The sequence below is a fragment of the Artemia sp. Qi Xiang Cuo genome, chromosome 11 (assembly GCF_049724085.1).
Source record: "Artemia sp. Qi Xiang Cuo chromosome 11, ASM4972408v1, whole genome shotgun sequence".
NCBI lineage: Eukaryota > Metazoa > Arthropoda > Branchiopoda > Anostraca > Artemiidae > Artemia > Artemia sp. Qi Xiang Cuo.
Window position 1 is genome coordinate 14,436,895 of NC_142804.1, and position 20,827 is coordinate 14,457,721.

A 20,827-nucleotide genomic window follows, 5' to 3' on the forward strand; every position below is an offset into this window, starting at 1 on the left:
TCTGAATATATCTAATAAATATGAGGCAATCAAGCCAGTAGCTCTGTAGCCCACAGAGTGAAGCAAAAGGAAAAGGGCTAAATAGTTATACTGAAAAGCCCGCCTGCTGTTAAATAGAAGAAGAAGAAGTAACTGACAAATACCATTTTCTTCGAAGCAGAGAGATAACAGGTTTCATAAAGTTTTTCAAGTACCCATGGGGCATGTTATAAGCCATGCTGAATTGAAGTGGACGCATAACAAAGTAAAAATTTAAAACAAAGCCACATTTGATCATCAAAATAAACAGGAAATTAATAATAAAACTCGACTAGGTCGATAGAGGCCATATAAAAATTTTTTGTCATCAAAAGAACTGCAGAATGAACACTTTCCATTTTAAAATGGTAATATTTAATGTTTTCATTTAAATTTTGAAGATTAAGAATAAACCAAGTAGACCCATCTTTTTTTGGGACTGTAAAAATGGGAGAAATACAACGTATTTCCTTTATTCTGAAGTCGGGTACTTTAACAATAACACCTTTATGCAATAAAATATCAACTTCTTTTCTTATAGCCTGTATTTCTTCAAACGTAAAAATTTTTTTTTGTTTTGAAAGCTTTTAGTGGTGTTTTCTCAAATTCAATCTTATAGCCTGAGGCTACAATATTCAAAATATTCAAATCACTGGTTATTGACTGCCATTTTGAGATGTACTTACTAATTCTCCCAGCTTTAAAGTTATCACCCAAATGTTGTTACTGCCTATTGAAATTAACAACAAAATCATAAAAATCAAGGGCGGGGTATGATAAATAGTACATACCAGCTATTTGCGATCCCTTTTCTGGAAATTCTGGAATTTCTGGGATTTGGACCTTTCTTGACGGTCCTGGCCATGCCTTCTGCGATAATTTGGACGGGGGGCCTCGTTCTGCCATCGGCGATAACGGTAGGCCCCCCCTTGCACGTTTTTTGGTTTTCCAAATGATTTTTTCAAATCCGCCACGGATTTAGCTTTAGACGTTGTTTTGGCAATATCTTTGCCAAAAAGATACTCCGTGACTTTGACTTCAGGAGCACATAAAGCTGATGCTACAGTGGGATTTGGGCTCAATTCGAATTTCATTGCATGACGTCTTTTTAAACTTAGATCGTAATTGGTGAGGCCAAGCATGTGAACTGCATCTGTAAGGTTTTTGACAACTTTTTCTTTAATATGCTCATTTTCTATCTCAAGAATCGCATTTGCTGCCTCTAAAACACAAAATGTTGAGTGAGCTATTGTCTGCTGCACTTGAAGTGCCTTAGCATCCCTCTGTTTAGCCTGTGATGAGAGAATAACCCAAATTTCACTATTCACCTTTGGGGGAACAATTTTTTCGGTATTCCCAGGCCTAGGGTGGTGCTCAAATAACCCTTTTAGCTTCACTATTTCCAAAGGCTCAGAGAAAGCTCTATTTGCAACTTTGGCAAGTTTCTTATGGATTTTGGGACCCTCTTTGGTACCAGAACGTTCTTCAGAAATCTTTTTAAATAGAGCGTTATTTAACATGTTTTCTTTTAATCTTTTACCTTTGTGCTTTTCCGGAGAAGCCTTCCGCTTTGTGTCGTGGATTTTTGTGGGGCTCCGAGAGCAAGATTTTTCGTTCCTAGAACTAATTTCAGGGCTCCGAGAGCCTTACCGAGCACGAGTTTGAAACTCTGGGCTCCAAGAGCCATTTGTTTGATCGCTATCACTATCACTTAAGAGTCTTCTGCGACGCAAATGAGCTTTATATTGCCTTCCATGCCTCTCACGATCAAAATGTTCATCGACTAAATTGTCCAACAATCCAATCACTATCTCACTATCACTCATTATTTAATTTGGTCCGAATCAAAGCGAATGCTAACGTCAACTGGTGTTGCTTTGGTCAATCGAGGCGATTGCACGCGTCTATCTCAGTTGACCTCGAAGGTGGAGCTAAGGCACTCCTTTTGGAGTAGAATTTTTGTTTCAGTTAAAAGATCTTAAGCACAAAGCAGTTTTTCTGAAAAGAATTAGAGTTACATTGTCTTCCAATAAGGTACCATTAAAGATAGAACAATCAAAATTTGCTTGAATATAACTACACAGCATATCAAAGACCTGAAATTGGTTTCAGCTTTATTGATACAGCTAACAAGTCTTGTGACATAAATAATAAAGCACAAGTTCCCCGTTTTGTAAGATATACATTTCATTCAGGGCCTAAAGAAGAAATTCTAGAATTATTACCACTCAAGGGTCAGACACTTGACAAGATATCGTAAGTATTGTAATTGAGTGTATGAATAAACATCATATTATCCTTGGTAAAATTGGGTTGATTTAAACCAATGGGGCCAAAAGTATGACTGGCATAAGAAAAAGGGTTTGTTGCTATTTTGAAAGGAAAAAATTATCACGAGATACTTGTTTACCATTGTATCATTCACTAGGAAGTGCTTCATGCACAAAAATTTCCAGAATAACTTTGTAATTTTATGGAATTGGTGATTACCATTGTCAACTCTATTTTAGCTAAAGCTCTTAATCATTGCCAATTCAGAGAATTTTTACTTAAAATGGAGAGTGAGTATGCTGAACTTCTACTTCATAACAAGGTACATTGGTTGTCAAGAGGGTACGTTTTTAGACGTTTCACTTCCCTTTTTCCAGAAATTAATGCATTTCTCCTTGAGAAGGACATACACTATCCAGAACAAACAGACAATCAGTGGATCCAAAACTTATATGTCACTTTAGATGTTACGTCTCATATAAATCAGCTTAACTGTAAACTACAAGGGAAAGGAAACTAAATTTCTTCAATATTAGAAGAAGCCATAACATTCGAAAATATTTCTATTTTTGCTCAGGATCTTGAAAAAGAAACATTGTTTTGCTTTCCAAACCTGCAGAAGGATCACCTAGAAAATAATTCCTCTATTGATAAATACCATTTTAAAACAAGAATTTAAGATATGAGGGAAGCATTTCTCAGCAGATTTGAGGAATTTAAAAACAGCAGAGCAACTTTAGTGTTTGTCAAAAATTCTCTTACTGCTACCATGGCCAGGCTGAAATTTTCTCCATTTGCAATTGACATTGTTAGCTTGGAAATACAGTTGCTGGATTTATAAAAACAAGGAGATATGGCACTCTTAATTTGAATGTATTGTGTTGAATTGGAAATATTGGAGAAGAATAAATGCGATCATAGTTCACAACACAATTGGTCTGCTTTGAATGACCTGGAGAAGGAAGACATGAGCAGTTTCAATGCTTGGAATAATATTCCTGTCTCTTACAATCAGCTGAAATAGCTTGTATTTGCTGTTTTTTCCCTTCTTGGTTCTGCATGTATATGCAAACAATTCTTTTTCAAGCATGAACATTATCTGAGAAGTTGTCTTATTTGAGTAAACTGAGAAGTTGTCTTATTGATGAGGGCCTGGAATCATGCCAAAACTTAAGAACAACAACATACAAACCTGACTGACTAAACTTTACAAGGAGATGCAAGCATATTGTTTGCATTAATTCATATTTAATAAGTATGAAATTTAGTTTTATTTAGTGTACTACTTATTTAATGAAAAAATCTTCCTGGACAAGCAGATTTGGCTCCCAATTCTTTAAACATTATTGTAATGATCCTATTCGGCTCTTTGGCTTATAAGTTTGCTGACCACTTGAAAAAAACATCAACACCATCTAGCATGTGACAACACATGTGCAAGGGCATTGTGCTATATAGCTATAAAAAAAAGTACAGTAGTGTCAAAATCTCCCAAAGTCCCTTATTGCTCCCTTTTAAGACAATTTTCATTTAAAACTCTTTTGACACACCATGATGAATTATGTTTTAAATTTGGTATTGGTATTTTGGAAAATCCGCGGCTTTGTGTAATCCTCCCTCCTGAGCATCTACCTTTGTGCCAAAGGCTCCCGCGACATGTAGCCCAACCACTTCCAAAAATTCAGCTGGTACCAGCATGGCATATGACATATGCAAGTAGTTTTGTTCCCTCGTTTGTCAAGTTTTTTAATTCTGCACCCACTCATCAATAATTGTGTATATTTATTTTCTTCAGTTCATTATTCTTTTTTTTTTACTCTGTTTAGTTTGAATTTTTGATATTTAAAATCTGTGTATAATTTTGCATGACAATGGCTATGGCTGTGATTTTCATATGTTTTATATATTTAGTGCCTTATAATGACAAGAACTGCTGCTGATTGACATGCCCGTTTTATGGCGTTTGAAAATAAAATTGTTACTTATTTATTTAAAGCCTGTATAGAAAAAAAGAAAAAAGGAAAGACAAATTAAATGAAGACAATAGAAAAAAAAGCTCTCATAAATCTGAAACATACAAATATCATGTAAAAAAAATTAATTGAAGACTATCACAAAAATTAAAAGTAACACGAAAAAGAAGAAAAATTACAAAATCTTATCAAGATAATAAAAGAACCATCAGTTTGCAATTGCAAACATATTAACACATTTAAGAGAGCAGTAAAAATCGAACAATGTCAAATATAATAAAAGAGAAAAGTAGACTGTTTACAAATTGGTGCATGAACATACAAACCAATTTCATTTGTTTAAATAACTGGCATTGTTAGTTGGAAGCTAATGAGGATGAAAATCTTTAAAATATATTTAAATATGTTATATTTCAACATATTTTTAATGGTTTTTTCTAAGGAGTCATTAGAGTTTTTTATGGGAGAAGTTTATATGCTTTTAATCCTTTTTTATTCATTTATTCTCATCCATGTGTATTTACATTATTATTTTTTTAGATATGGCTTATAACTATATAGTTACTGCATCAAAACCATCTGCTGTAACGTCATGCTTAACTGGGAGTTTTACTCAAGCAAATCAACTGGATCTCATTTTGATCAAGGGTAACATATTGGAAATATTCAGAGTTGCCCCAGAGGGACTTAAACCTCTTAAAGAGGTAATAATTTTTATTATTGTAATAATTATTTGAACTATGTTTTGGAATCTTGCTAGTTTTTGTTCATAATCTTCTGAAGCACTTTATTGCTGGGAAATTAATTTAAATAATCAGGTAATTAATATAATTTCCTAGGCTAGTACTACTCTCTCAAATAATTGATGGTTCTTGCTTTGACAAATATAGTAAAATTGTAAATAAAAAAAAACGAAAAGGTTTGCCTTTAATAAATTTAAAACTGATTAAAAATTAATTAATACGAATAAGTGTATTCGAAAGTTTATAGCAAAATCTAAATCAGTCAGATTGGAAATTTTTTCAACTGGGTACAGTAACTCACTGAATTTTGTGTGCTCATCTAACTAATCTTTTGTGGCAAATAAAATTCATTGGCTCATATGTTTACAGATTAAATTAATTAGCCATGTTTATTTTAAATCGGTGTGCTAGCAATTAGCACCATATACTTGCCAAATCACCCATTTTTCAAAAGATGATTTACACTTTTATGACCCCCAAATAGGTCCAAAGAACCCTACCCCCTCCTCCTTGCTCATAAAATTCGAGAATTATAGGCTTAAATGTATTTTTGTTTGTTTTGAAAACATTTGCTAACCGTATAAATTAGAATAAATACATAAATTTGGGATATGTCTTCACCTCTGTTTCTTTAAAATATCATGAGCTTGCATTGTTTTTATGTTCTAATAATTTGCCTGGCTTTTTGGTATTTAAACTAATCCCCCACCCTACTATGGCAAACCTGTGCATAGGAGGGTTTTTACCTGAAAAAAAAGGTGGATGTACAATTTTACTTTTTGTGATTCTTACCCCCTCCTGTCATCTTCTGCTTAAATTTTTCCCTTTTATGGTGCTGCTGAAAGAAGAAACGATTGCAAAGTAAACTCTAACACTTGCAAAATTGACCTCAGCAATGGGAAACTCATCAGAGAAGAAACTGATGTTTTTCAAGAAGCAAAAGAGAAGTGCCATATAGCATTATCTAGTAAAATCATAAAAATTATACAAACATAAAATAAAAAACAAAATTGATATTTTTATCTTTCTTTGCTATTGTTTTGGATTGTACCAAATATTTATGAACCACTTTCCAAAAGGACACAATAGGTAAATTTCTGTATAGTGTTTTCTAAACTAGCCCATTTTCTGTATACTAACCCAGCCCTGACTATTTTATAATCTATAAAATAGTTTAAAAACTGATAAATCTGCATTTTATCAGAAGATTCCGGATATTGGACAATTAATTGGAATCCAAGTTTAAATAAATGAAAACTATGATTTTTTTTTATTTTCCTAATTATGCTGAGCAAGCCTGACCTGGCAGTGGTGCTAGTATTTTTAATTTGCATTAAATTCATATTAGAGTGCCAAAGTTTTTTCTCTTATCTGGCTCACATACTCTTTTCCTTCTATTTGGTGATTATGGGCTCTCCAGTCATTAGTATTTAACCCTCTCCACGCTTCTCTGTCTTAACAATACCCTTTGGTGCAGAGATAAAACAGGTTAGCATTTACTAGATTTCAAGCTATATCAAACAGGTTGTGTCAATAAACTCTAAGTAAGGAGCAACATATCCCAATAATAACGAAAACTATAACAAACAGAATGTTGATGATAATAGATACGCCAAAAGAATCTCCTGTTTGTGCTGATTCCAAATATATCAAATTCATTAAGTTTAATGTTAACCATAAAAAGCTACAAGCTGGAGAAAATTTGTCTAATTTTTGAAAGGGGGGAACAATCCTAAAAATTTAAGCGATCTTAATAAAAATCACACCATCAAATTCAGCGTATTACAGAACCCTACCGTAAAAGTTTTAAGCTCCTATATACAAAAATATGGAATTTTATATTTTTTGCCAGAAGAAAGATCACAAATGTGTGTTCATTTATTTTATTTCATTTTCTGGGGCGTGATTATGTCAAACCAATCGTGCTAGAAGATCGAGGTAGGGCTCATTCGAGTGGAAATCAAAAGTTCTAATGCCCTTTTTAGGTGACCAAATAGATTGGAGGGCAACTAGCTCCACTCCCACGCCTTTTTTCCCCAAAGATATCTGTTCAAAATTTTGAGATGGCCGCTTGATTTAGCATAGTTGAAAGGTTCAAAAAGTATTACTTTGAGGATGACATGACCCCTATAATTCCTTGGGAAAGGGCTGAATATTGCATAGTTTCCCCATTGTTCACATATAATAATTGTTATAGGTAATTTCGAAGATCACACTCTCTTTCTATGACGATATATAACAGTTTGAATAGGGATAAATCCTTTTATTAGATAGTGAAAAAAAAACAATAAGAAAATATACTGGATAAATGATCACATATACGGTGATCGTCATAAGCAGAAATGACACGATGTGCTGGTTGAATTCTGCTGATGATGATCACTATATGTGGTCAAAACAGCCAGTATTTCTTTTTTTTTTTACTGTCTAATAAGAGTTTATCCTACTGAGCACTTGGACATTATAGGCTAAAAATATTGGCTTATTTTACGGGCAGTAATAGTGTTAGTGAATGGGCCATGTGTATTATAACTACTCGAACTGTTATTTTTTTTTATGATTGTTACAGGAAAATAGATGATTTCTTTTTTTGGGGGGGAGGGGGTAATTTTCTGAAGGGGGATTTTCTAGAGAAAATTGTAACATCGGGGGGTCCTGCTATGACTTGAAAAACGGTCAGAAACTAAATGAAAAATTTTTTTTTTCAACTGGAGATGAGAAGCTACATTACAACTTAAAACGGAAATTATTCAGTATATGAGGGGGACTGTCCCTTCCTCGACCATCGTGCTTCACGCTAAAGTTGGAATTTGTATTGCAATTCTTTAAGAAATACTGTTCAAACATAAGATTGACTTTGTATTAGAAGTATTGCTAAAAATCTTTAAGACTTTTGAGTTTTCACTTATTTAGTCTCGGAAATCGCTAGCTGATTGAAAAACTTCCTCCGGTTTTTTTTATCCTAATTTAAAAATCTACCCTAAAATAAAATGAGATTGTTACCTATAATTTATACCAACTTGTATTGTTCATCAATCCGTAATCACATTATACTTAGCAAATTTATTCAAGTTTGAAAGTAATGGACGTCTTGAACAACATTTAAAAAAAATTATATTCATTTTTGTTACGTTTTTATGAGTCAGAAAAACATCTCAGCCTTGATACGGCCTTGGCTCTTCTAAGGAGCTAGTACCAGGGGACTGAGCTTTGCTCCATGAAAAGAAAGAACTTTTTTTAAAATCTCTTTAGCAAAACAACTTTAATTTCATTTTATTTTATTCGGGAAATATTTTGCATATTAATGCTCGCAAATTATTCTATACTATTGACTATCACTTTGAACTGTAATGTACTTCTTAAAATATTTATTACAGACACTCATCTTCAGCAAGGTTATTATAACTATTCCAAGCATTAGGGATGTCATTCATATGAAAATCTTTTTTTCCCAAAATTAAAGCCCTAAATAAATTTTCCCAGAGTTATGATCTATCTAGATCGTTTTTTCACAGCAGAAAATAGTAGTATGCCAAATTTTCAGACAATATTATGAGAGCTGTTTTCAAATGAAATTGTTTTCAAAAATAAAAATCGAAAGTCAAAAATCAAAAATATAAGAGCTATTTTCAAGAAAAAATTTCGGACAAATAAATATACATATATACAATTTTTTTTCGTTTAATAAGATAAAATATAAACCAGGTATGATAATGGATTGCTATTCCAGATGTCTTTTAAACCAGCCTGTGGCTTACTCCGTTTTTGTGTAAAGTAAATAACTTAATTCTGTTCAAAAGGGGCCCGATTTATTTTGGGGGGAGAGAATTAAGGGAGGAAGAATAATGTTTCGTTACGTTTGTAGAGTCAATAGTTGCATGCATCTTTCCAGACTTTGGAGATAGATCTTAGTCATCTGGTAATACGAGCTAGACTCTTAGCCGGGCATACCCAAACTGTAGTTGTATTTAGTATATAAATAAAAGAATCTAAAAATCATCCTTGGTATTGCTTGACTAATTTATATTAAACGATTTTTTGGGGATTCGATACCATAAAGAATCATTCTATCTCGTTCCTTATAAACTTTTTTAGTTTGTGTGGCAAAACTATTTAGAATTGATTGATCGGTCTTGCCATAAGCTTCGATAAGCGATCCGAGTAAACGGCAGAAAACTAAAAGCTGACTTCTACTTTCCCTGAAATCTTAGAAAACCTTGTAACTTCTCTTGTTTTGTGCTGGAGATAGATGTATTTAGTTTTAGAGAAACTTATATCATTAGAAAGTGTAACTTTTGTTTTTTCGATCAAACAGAGCAGATTTTTTTTTTAATTCTGGAAAGGGTTGTCCCTAAAAACGTTCTAGTATATCTGCTAGGAAAATGCCCAAAATGTACCTCAAAAGAAATGTCATTTGATCAATTTAACAGCTCTTTGAATTTTCTGTGGTGCAACCTGCTTTGGTTGAAAACTTTGCCGACAGAGTTCCATTGTCTTTTCAATCAAATTCCTTAGTCAAATCACAAATTCTCAATAGGTTTCATTGATAAGTAGCCCATGGGAGAATTCGCTAATGGACCCTTTGCCTTTGAGACAGTCAGCCAACGTTGAGGCACACAAAATGATGTTAAAGGTATCGAATCCTCTTAACAAAGGAATCTGCCCACTTTATGACAATGTCAGGTTGAATCTGGTTGAATTTACAGCTTCCATTGAAATATAAGTTTGGATGAATTAAAATTTCAGCTTCTTTGAAATTTTTCTACTTTTGCTGAGTAGAGCTTAGTCTAATTGTTGTCTTACTTATGGATAAAATCGAAATTATGCTTGACTACAGTGCCAATTATACGTCCTGTTCATAATTTCTCGTGTTGAACTACGTTCAACTGTCAAGCACAGAACTCGTGATTGACGAACCAAGATTAAAGTTTAAGATACGATTTCCTGATGTTAGATAGATGGAAGTTTGAAACAGTAAATTTCCTGTCTGTAAAATTACAATTTCAGTTTTAGGGAAAATCAGAATTTGGAACCAAAAAATTTCAATGGTTCCTCTGATTTCCCCCAGTTCCCTAGCTCATTGGTAACTTTTTAGCAGAAAAGTAGGCGTATGGCAACTTGTTCGAAACATAATCAGACAAGGGTTCTTGATCTGTAGGATTGGAAACAGGCTCGTATCCTGTTCGTAATTTACCAAGTTAGGCAACCTTCAATTTTAAAGCTTAAAATTTAGAATTAAACATTCAGAATAAAGGTTTAAAGCATAGTTTTTTGAAATTAGAAAAGATGGAAGCTCGGAATATCAGTTTGTTATACCTGAAAGATAACCCTGGCAAAAAATACAAAGATAATAATGGTAGACAATAATTGATGACAAATTATAAAAAGAAATTCAAAATATTTCTAGCTATTTCAATTCTCCACTTCTGTAGGACAACTTTACATTGAAATTAAGAAGAAATACGCATCGTTCATAAATCTTAGCTGTTTATCGTCAGGTGTGATTATGGTGAGGTTTTTTTTTTTTGACAAGAGAGAGAGATTTATTTTAAACAAACAATCAATTTAACATAAGTTTAGTGGCCACCCCAAGAAGTAAAAACTTGTCCAAGGGGGTGGCAAAAATACACTAACATAACAAAACAGCAATAAAAAAAAAACGAAAAAAATAATAACCTATCTATAACACAGTCCCCAAACAGCACCACAAACCTTAAACCATAACATTTTAATTAAATTTGCAATCATATTAATAATCATCACCCCCAGGAGCCATAAAAATTTACCAATATCATTATTAAAAAAAAAAAAAAAAAAAAAAAAAAAAAAAACCTAAAATTCATAATTACTAAAAAGCATCCCTTTAATTACTATCTTAAACGAAGAAATATCACCTATATTTTTTATATTTTGATCAAGATGGTTCCAACTTCTCATCCCCCTGCGAAGCAAAGAAAACATCGATCGGGCCGAAACTACCAGTGGAATATTAATCTCTGCAGAGGACCTAGTATCATAATCATGGACAGAAGATCTCAGGTTAGCCAAGCTATCAAAACACGGGAGGTTTATACCCCTCTGAATCCTAAAAATGAATTGAAGTGTATACAACTCCCTTAATCCAGAAGCTGGCAGTATCTTTACACGCTCATACACGTTTCGTACCAAATCCCGGGGTTGTAGGCCATCTAACAGCCGAACAGTGTTGTTTTGTAGAACTCGTATTGGCTGAGCAATAGAAGGAAATGTTTCAAGCCAAACGCTACTACAATACAATATATATGGATGGATAAGGGAATAATAAAGAAGGCGCATAACAAAAGGAGGAAAAAAATGCTTAAATTTTCTCATTATACCCAGGTTACGAGACACGGTTTTACAAACATAATGTACATGGCGCTTGAATGATAAAACATCATCAATATAAACCCCCAGGTACTTATAAGAACACACCCGCTTTAAAGCTCCATACTGTGTTGCAATATCCTGAAACCATGGATAAAAATCTGCCGAACGGGAAAAAATAACAAAATTAGTCTTACCCAGATTAATCTTTAATCTATTTACCCTCAACCAGGAATATAACCTTTCAATAGCATCTTTCATCGATGTCTGAAGTAATTCTTTTGTCTTCGCGGTACTAACAGCAACTGTGTCATCAGCAAATAATGACACCGTCTCATTCCTGGGATTTTTGACCATATCACTAACATTAAAACAACAACCTGGGATACAATCAGGCATATCATTAATATACAATAAAAAAATAATCGGACCAAGAACTGACCCCTGCGGGACACCACTAGTCACTGGGCAGGCGCCTGATTGTATACAAGTCATCTCTACAAACTGGTACCGGCTACTAAGGAAACTCCGTATAAAGTCAAGAGCTTTATCTCGGATCCCTTAGACCTCACATTTTTCCAGGAGTAGGCCATGGTCAACTGTATCAAACTGTATTGATGACAAATTATAAAAAGAAATTCAAAATATTTCTAGCTATTTCAATTCTCCACTTCTGTAGGACAACTTTACATTGAAATTAAGAAGAAATACGCATCGTTCATAAATCTTAGCTGTTTATCGTCAGGTGTGATTATGGTGAGGTTTGGGTATGAGGTTGAGGTCAGGTGTGACTAGGTATGAGGTTTGGGCCACACTGGATGTAGTAGTTTAATTTATGTCAGTGGTAGAACTAACATTGTCATTAGTTGTGGTTGAACTCCCTTTAAACCTTGTTAAAACGCAAAAGATTCCTCTCTTATCAACTTATTAGTCGATACATGCCCTTGAAATAGTTAACTGTTGAGTAAATTATATTATTTTCAGGTTTTTGACGTTTTCGTGACCTATAAGAAACTTAAAAACTTGTAAAAATAATGAAATGGTTATTGTAAAGGCGGCTTCGCACCACAAAAAATTATATGATACGTGTATTTGCCCTATCTTACAATGTTAAAAACGGTCGGGTATCCGGGTGCCTTTAGGCTATGTGGGATCACGTCAATGCGTGATCCCATTTGGTTGGACGTCTGTATTATATACGTTTGTCTGTGCTTCAGAAACACCCACAAGACTCACAGTTTCTTCTTCACGATTCGCCTTCTTCTTCTTCCCGCACACTGGAAGAAATTTGTGAATGCTTATCTTTTTCTATTTCTGAGCTACATGCAGATTATCAAAAGAAAATAAACAAAAATAAAAGCAATAATGTTGCTCCGCAACCCTATAAACGTGACATTCAAAGCGAAAAAGGTATTAACTGTGCTAATTACTGATTGTTTTGATATTATCGATGTGTTTGAAGGGCACTAGATTGGTTTTTGTTGGGACCTTTTCTTAGGTGAGAAATCTTGGGTGTCATCTGGGTGGGTGTAGTTCTCTCAATTCTATTTTCTGGGTATTTTTAGATAATTGTCTCGTGACATTCCCCGAAACTTTCAGAATTTTCCTGAGTTTTTGAGAACTGAAGTACTTTGCTTGAACAACTTCCATATAGTTTGAAGAAAAATATATAAAAACGCTGAAATATAATAAAGAGCTGGTCTCTAACAATCATTGTGAAAAATCGTCAGTTTAAAGATACTGTAATTGTTACCCTTTATATGTGTTACTGTGAATGTCCGAAATCTGGTTAATGTCGACATTCACCAGTGAATCTCCGAAATCCCCCTTTTCTCTGCTTGGATTCAATTAGCTTTGCGAATCACCTTTTCAGTCTTATGCAAGCTTTGATGGTGAAAGTCAAAAGTAAGTTAGGTTGGATCAAATTAGGTTAAAAATCTCAGAACACAACCTAATCTAACCTAACCTGTCACCAACAAACCTTGCATAAAACTGAAAAAGTTGCCTGGCAACGCTGACTAAACCTACGGAGAAAAAATTTATCTCGGGTCATTCACCATTGAATGTCAACAACATTCAACAGTTTCGGACATTCACGGTGACATATGCACAAAATCATAGGTAAGATGTCAGCATCCCAAAAAAAGGGATTAACACTGTTAGTTTAGTAGATAAACTAATTGTTGTTCTAAGAGATTTGCTATCTTGTTATTTTTAATATTTGTTTTTAGGTCAGCATCAATGGAAAAATTGAAGCCGGAAAATTATTTCGCCGAAAAGGCAATGCATGTGACAGCTTATTTCTCATCACACAGAAACTGGATGTCATGATTATAGAAGCTAAAATGGTAGATGGCAATATTGATCTAGTGACGAAAGCACACGGCAATGCTGCTGATAGAATCGGAAAGCCATCAGAGGGTGGAGTAATTGTTTTAATTGATCCTGAGGCCAGATGTATAGGCTTAAGACTTTATGATGGACTGCTAAAAATAATACCATTAGAAAAAGATTGGCTGGATAGTGAGAAAATACTCATAACTGCTTATAATATTCGCTTAGACGAACTTCAAGTGATTGATATAAATTTTCTGTACGGATATACAAACCCGACAGTAGCTCTTATTCATCAGAATATGCATGGTCGTCATGTTAAGACCCATGAAATCTCTTTAAGCGAGAAAGAAGTGGCCAAATCACCATGGAAACAAGACAATGTTGAAACAGAAGCTTGTATGATTATTCCTGTTCCAGAGCCTATTTCCGGGGCAATCATTGTCGGCCAGGAATCTATTACTTACCATTCAGGCATAACTTATGTGGCTGTGGCACCATCTATACTGAAACAAGCTCCTATCTGCTGTTTTGCGCCTGTTGATGAAACTCGATTCCTGCTTGGGACATTAGCTGGTAAATTATTGATGCTTCTTCTAGACAAGGAGGAGCGAATGGATGGCACATTTAATATACGTGATTTGAAGGTGGAAGAACTGGGGGAGATTTCAATTCCAAGTGCATTAACATACTTGGATAACGGAGTTGTTTTCGTTGGATCTCATTTGGGCGACTCCCAAATTGTTCGATTGACTACTGAGCCAAATGAACAAGGAACCTTTGTTACCATTCTTGAGTCTTTTACCAGCTTAGCTCCAATACTTGACATGGTTGTTGTTGACTCAGAAAAGCAAGGTCAATCAAGACTGGTGACCTGTTCAGGTGCGCAGAAAGAAGGCTCTTTAAGAATTATTCGTAACGGTATTGGGATTAATGAAATTGCAGCTATTGATATGAGTGGCATTCGAGGGCTCTGGTCTTTAAAACTCGGCCAGGCGGATAAGTTTCAAAATTGCCTTGTGCTTTCATTTGTTGGTTCAACACAATTTTTAGATATCTCTAATGAAGAAGCTGAAGATTTTGATTCTATAGATTTGGCTACTGATGAGGAGACAATTTACTGCTCCAATACTTCCTCATCTGCAGTGTTGCAAGTTACAACCGTTGGACTTCGTACATTTGATCAGTCGACCAGAAAACTTATTAGTGAATGGCTCCCTCCAAGTAGTGATCCAATCACAGCCGTTGCGGGGAACATGGAACAAGTTGTTGCTGCAGTTGGAAGATACCTATATTACTTTGAAGTAAAACCAGAAGGGGCTTTATTAATGGGCCAAAAAGAACTTGAACATGATATTGCTTGTTTGGATGTAACCCCTATAAGAGATATGAAAGAAAAAAGTGATTGGGTTGCTGTTGGTCTTTGGACTGATATATCTGTTCGTTTGTTGAGTTTACCAAATTTAGCAGAAGCGTGCAGAGAACCGCTCGGTTTAGATATCATACCTCGATCTGTTTTGATGACAACGCTAGAAGAGACACCGCATCTGTTTGTCGCCATGGGGGACGGAACCCTTCTATATTATGTTTTTGATCCATTGCTCCCCGGTTTAGGCGAAAGGAAGAAAGTCAATATCGGAACGAAACCTCTAATTCTAAAATGCTTCCAATCAAAATCTTCTCGTAATGTTTTTGGCTGCTCTAATCATCCATCTATCATTTATTCTAGCAACAGGAAGCTTGTATTTGCTAATGTCAACTTTAAAGATGTCCTTCACATTTGCTCTCTTCATGCTGAACTTTATCCTCACAGTTTAGCGATTTGTACTGAAGCTGGCATAACAATTGGAACCATTGACGAAATTCAGAAACTTCACGTACGAACCGTCCCTATGGGAGAATCGGTAAGGCGGATTGCTTACCAAGACGTCACTCAGTCATTTGCTGTACTATCATACCGTGTTGATACCGTAGACAGTTCTGGTGCTGTTATTTCAAGACCATCAGCCAGTACAAGGGCTCAAAATTTTTCTACAAGCCATGCAACAAAAGGTATTTTATTCGATATTTTTAAACATTAAAATGCCCATATATGTTTATAGGTCCGATCCTTGGAAGGGATCAAGAGATTTTTTTGGTAGGGGGTGTTGAAAAAACTGGAAAGGTACATTTTATGCCTAAAAATGATTTCAAGAAGGGAGCTCCTTGTACTAATCTTAGGGGGAAATGCCCTATGTTGAAGTACATAAATATTATCTCTTTTGCTATTGATTTACTATGATGTACTTATAATAGCTTCATTTGAAAGAATAATGAAAATGCAGGCTACAATATTTTTTTATATATATATATATATATATATATATATATATATATATATATATATATATATATATATATATATATATTATGTTTAAGAGGTAATTACTTGGCAAAAAAAAAAAAAAAAAAAAAAAAAAAAAAAAAAAAAAAACTGTCGTCCTAATCCAGCAATTGAGACAAATGTGCACTTGAACGAGGCTTTTACCTTACCCATCTATCCAACTACCTAGGACCAAACAGTATACCCGAACCGTCAACCAAATAGGAATGTCCAAGTCCATGCAAAGTCGTCATCAATAAATGTAAGTCGTTGTAAATTTACAAGCAAAACCACTTTAAATCTAGCAAAATATTTCCAAGTAGAACCTTCCATTTAGGGCTCATCAGAAGAAATACCACCGGCCTTAACGGGTTTCGAGGCTTTACTTTCTTTACCCGGCACGGTGGAGCCTCTACCATAAGATCTATATGGTAACCCTATGTCAGGTAAAACTTGTGAAATATATGCATACTAGTCAAGCTATTAAAAATTACATACAAAAAGTGTTTCAATGTTTCCTTAATAACATCCCAGAGGTCACTGACAGAGACCATTCTGGAACAAATGAAGACATGTCCAGATGTATCTTTTATTAGTATCTGGAACCAATAACCAATTTAAAGATCCTCAAGCTTGTTTGAAAATCACTACAAACTCAAACTTCCAAAAAAGAAAAGCGTAAGAGAAATTATATTAAAATATCATTCAGTATTTCTTTATAATTTTTGTATATTTACTTAAAAGTCCATGATACATAAAACTAAATTTTTTGAATTGCCAACTAATTTTTTTGGCAGAAAATCCTCTTGAAATCAGTTTTTCGCTCAGCTTTTTAAATCTATTTTTAAAATCTGTGTAATTACTGCATATTTTTGCATACCTAAATAATTGGGAATAATAAGCCGAATAAGTAATATTTGAATGTATATTACTTTCAAGGAATGGAAAATTAATTACTTCAAAATTAAAATCAGCCGTTTTATTATATAATTAAAAAACTGATTTATTATTATTTGAAATATTAATATTTAAATCTAAGAAATGGTCGGAGTGTCCCATCCCATAGCTAGGCTCAAGAATTAACTCTTTTGGATAAACATTTTTTGAAATCTCAATGAACTCTGCACAATTTATTACTAAGAGATCTTCCAGATATCTTTTATTATTTGAAAGGTTATATTTTACTTTGCTTGAGCTATTTGTATTTATCATATATTCGTATTCTAATTGACTTAAAAACAGGTCTGCTATGAATAGACTCGCATTCCCACCCATAGGAATACCTACGGTTTGTTTATACAAATTCCCATTAAATCCTATAAATGTATTAAATAGAACAAATTCTAATAAATCGCATACCATATCCAAGCTATAACATCTTGAATTAATAGTACTTCTAAAGAAATTCGTCCATCGGGCATTTTTATTAAAAGTATCAATTTTCAAAAATCCGATATTAGACAAAAGAAAAGATTTCTTTATCACCATTTTGAATTTTTCGAATAATAAATTTAGTGACAAATTTTCATACAGATTAGTAAAATCAAATGAATTGTCTCTTTTAGCTGAAACATTCGCCAAAGATTCTACCACTTGTAATAAGTTATTAACACTCCAATATGGGTTAAAGTTAGAAAATTTTTCAATTCCGGAGCAATATGCTTTAAATTTACTTCTAATTACTCCTAAAATTAAAGATAGGTCAGTAGCCGCAATTCTGGTTGGACACCTTGCTGCCCCAGCAATAAAACGTGGTTTTGGTGGATTTTTATGAAATTTTATCGTCCAATAAATAACCGGAACTTAATTTTTTTGTTAAGAAAGTCTGACACGATACGCAAAAAAAAAACTAGTTTTTGCGTAGACCTAGAATGTGCAACTTTTAATATGTTGTTCAGCTTCTTTTTTCCTCTACAACATGGTTTAAAAATCATTTCTGTTGCAATTTGTTTTTACAAACAATCGACGAATTGATGAACAATAAGTGCTAAAAGAAACATGTCAAATGAAAATAAAAAAAAGTGTATGTTGATGAATATAAAACAGGTTTTCTAGTAGACATTACATTAGGTTAATTTGATTTTCGAGCTCTGCTCATCATTTTATATCAGAATAGTTGCCTTCTGATAATATGGTGAAAAGAGGTCATAACGATGAGAAGGTTAAAATCACATAGTGATGATTATTTTTCTGATACATTGTACATCAACTTTGCTTTCATTTTCGGGCTCAACTCTTCATTTTACATCGGGATGTTACTTCATATACAGAAAAACAAACATTCGCCAACAACTAATTTTTTTTTAGAAAAAAAATGAAAAAACTGACACGAAAAGCAAAAAGAAACTAGTTTTGCGTCGACCTAGAATGAGCAATTTTGGATATGTTGTTCAGCTTTGTTTTCTCTACTACATATTGTAAAATCATTTCTGTTGCGATTTGTTTGGGGTCAAACTCTAGTTTGCCTGTACTATAGAGGCATAATGAAAATCGTACCTTCCACAAAACGCTGGCTAGCAATATGCGGGTAATTTTGTGGGTATTAGCCTGGAAGGGATTAGAAATATAATACGTTCTTTCTGACGCGACGGTGCTGGATAACATTTTCTAGGATCTGCAACAGATTTAAGATAAGATTTATTCATGATGAAATACACATACAAATATATGCTATACTGGTCCGCAAAGACTCCTTGGCTTGTAAAGAAGGAGGAAGATATACAATTCACATTCTCTGAGAGAAAAGTCACAGAGAAGAAAACAATATCTAGAATACACGAATTAAATATATTTGATAAATTAAATAAATAGTCTTCACCCTACCGGTCGTAATAAAAGAAACTCATGGCCAAATTTCATCAATACGTTTTTATGCTAATAGATTAATTATGATTATTTATTATGATTAATTAATGATTAATTAGCATAGATTAATGCTAATAGATTATGCTAATAGTGTAATTGACTTCTGATCCCTTTCCTTGGAACGTTGTAAAAGACCGTATGATCGGTGGAAATTTGTTGCCGTGGATTGTTTTTTTCCAGCTTTGTCTCCAATTGCAAGTTATGCATTACCTTTAAACTCGTGTAGTATTTCTCCTACGTTTGATACTAAAATTCGGACCGCTTTACAATATGTCATGGCAGTGTATACAGAAATAACCAGACAATAAATTTAACATTTTCGGATTTACGTTATATATGCTCCCAGGAATTGAAGTGGTCTCTGCTGAAACGCCCTGTTTCTCACAAGTCATTTCACATTTGAGGCTAGATTGTTTTAATATCTCGTAAAACAATTGATCTATGAACTTATCAAAAATAAAGCAGCTCTGGTAGTCTTAACAGGTATCACCCTTATATACATCACAGTAACTGTTGAAACACCCATAGGAAACCTCACATGAATCGTTGCGGTACCTCTTCTCCTTAAATCAATTGTATTAAATTTTTGAAAAACCAGACTTTCTGTAATAATGAATCACTTTTCCAAACTCCAACCTCCGAAATATGCTCCAAATCCTGTGTGTTTGGGCATAGAAAATCAAACTTCTCTTTTTTTGCCTTTTCAGCCTTTAGAAATATTGATCGTCCAAAACGGAGACAAACGAAGCGATGCACCCCAATCATTGAAGCGTCCTCCCGCCCCCCACCAACTTTCTGTCTTTCTATCTCTCCCTCTTTCTTTCTTTCAGCTCTCTTTCAGGTTTATCAGATTATTTATATTTAGTAAGAGTAAGTAATCTGAGACTACATATTTATAATTATAAGGAAATGAAAATACAATAGCAGGTAAAACTTTTGAATTAATACAGTGAATGCTGGAAACAAATAATTATACAAATGTCAATAAAATTCCGGATTTGTTTAAAAAATTACAACATTAGTTTATCAGATGTCAGTTTTTATCGTTTTTTCTTTTTTTGTGTGTAGTGTTCTCCGTTTTTTCTCATATTTTTATGTTATTTTCTAGCACATTTTGACTGTTCAATAAATTTTTTTCTTGTCATTTCTTTTTTTTGTGGGGGGGGGGGATAAAAGTTTCCGGGTGTGAGGGCGAAATTTATTTATTTTTCTTTGCAATTGATTTTTCTTCTTAATTTTAAAGCTTTATCCTCTATTATATTTTGATTACGTTTTAGTGCTTAAAAGTGATTTTTCTGTTACTCAACATAGGGGAATGTAGTCTACCTAAATGCGGCTTTCAGTTGTGCTTATTCGATTGTTGTAGTTTTCATTTCAATTTGGCACCGTTATTGTGGGATTTTAGGCTATTTTTTTGAAATTCTCACTGATCTGTTTTCGCAATAAACTTTAGATTAAAATTAATCGAAATCATCAGGGGCGTAATTTTCAATGGGGCAGGGGGCAACTGCCCCTCCCGGATCTCAGTTTTCCCCCAGTTTGCCCCCCCCCCCAGCTGAAATTTAGTTTCTTTCGAAATCTTGTCACAACTAAGATAAATCTACATAATTCAAGCATCAACAGAAACAGATCAGTTTTTTTAGTACATATTTACCTTCATAGTACTATAAAGTACCTTTATAGTACTAAATAGTACCTTTATGGTACCAAATGACTTATTTTTTAGTTTTTACTGTCTTTTTCACTTGATTTTGGAAAATTGGCTCCCCCTTTGCCCCCCCCCCCTCCCCTCAGGATTTTGACGAAATTACGCCTCTGAAAATCATACATACCGTTCCTTAATTAGCTTCAAATCGTGATTGGTATTTACTTGATGCGTATTTCTTTAATGCGTATTTCTTTAATGCTCTTAAAAT

General features: G+C 33.8%; 1 protein-coding gene and 1 pseudogene across 1 annotated transcript in view; one reads left to right on the forward strand and one right to left on the reverse strand.

Moving 5' to 3' along the window:
• The window catches only part of pic (DNA damage-binding protein pic), a 38,583-nt gene that overhangs the window by 13,648 nt on the left and 4,108 nt on the right, over nucleotides 1-20,827 (forward strand). Inside the window, exons 2-3 of the mRNA XM_089096323.1 lie at nucleotides 4,803-4,966; nucleotides 13,582-15,736. Of these exons, the coding sequence (XP_088952449.1) occupies nucleotides 4,805-4,966; nucleotides 13,582-15,736 (2,317 nt within the window). The 5' untranslated portion in view covers nucleotides 4,803-4,804. The remainder of the gene's footprint in view (nucleotides 1-4,802; nucleotides 4,967-13,581; nucleotides 15,737-20,827) is intronic.
• On the reverse strand, nucleotides 813-1,844 carry LOC148946671 (uncharacterized; annotated as a pseudogene).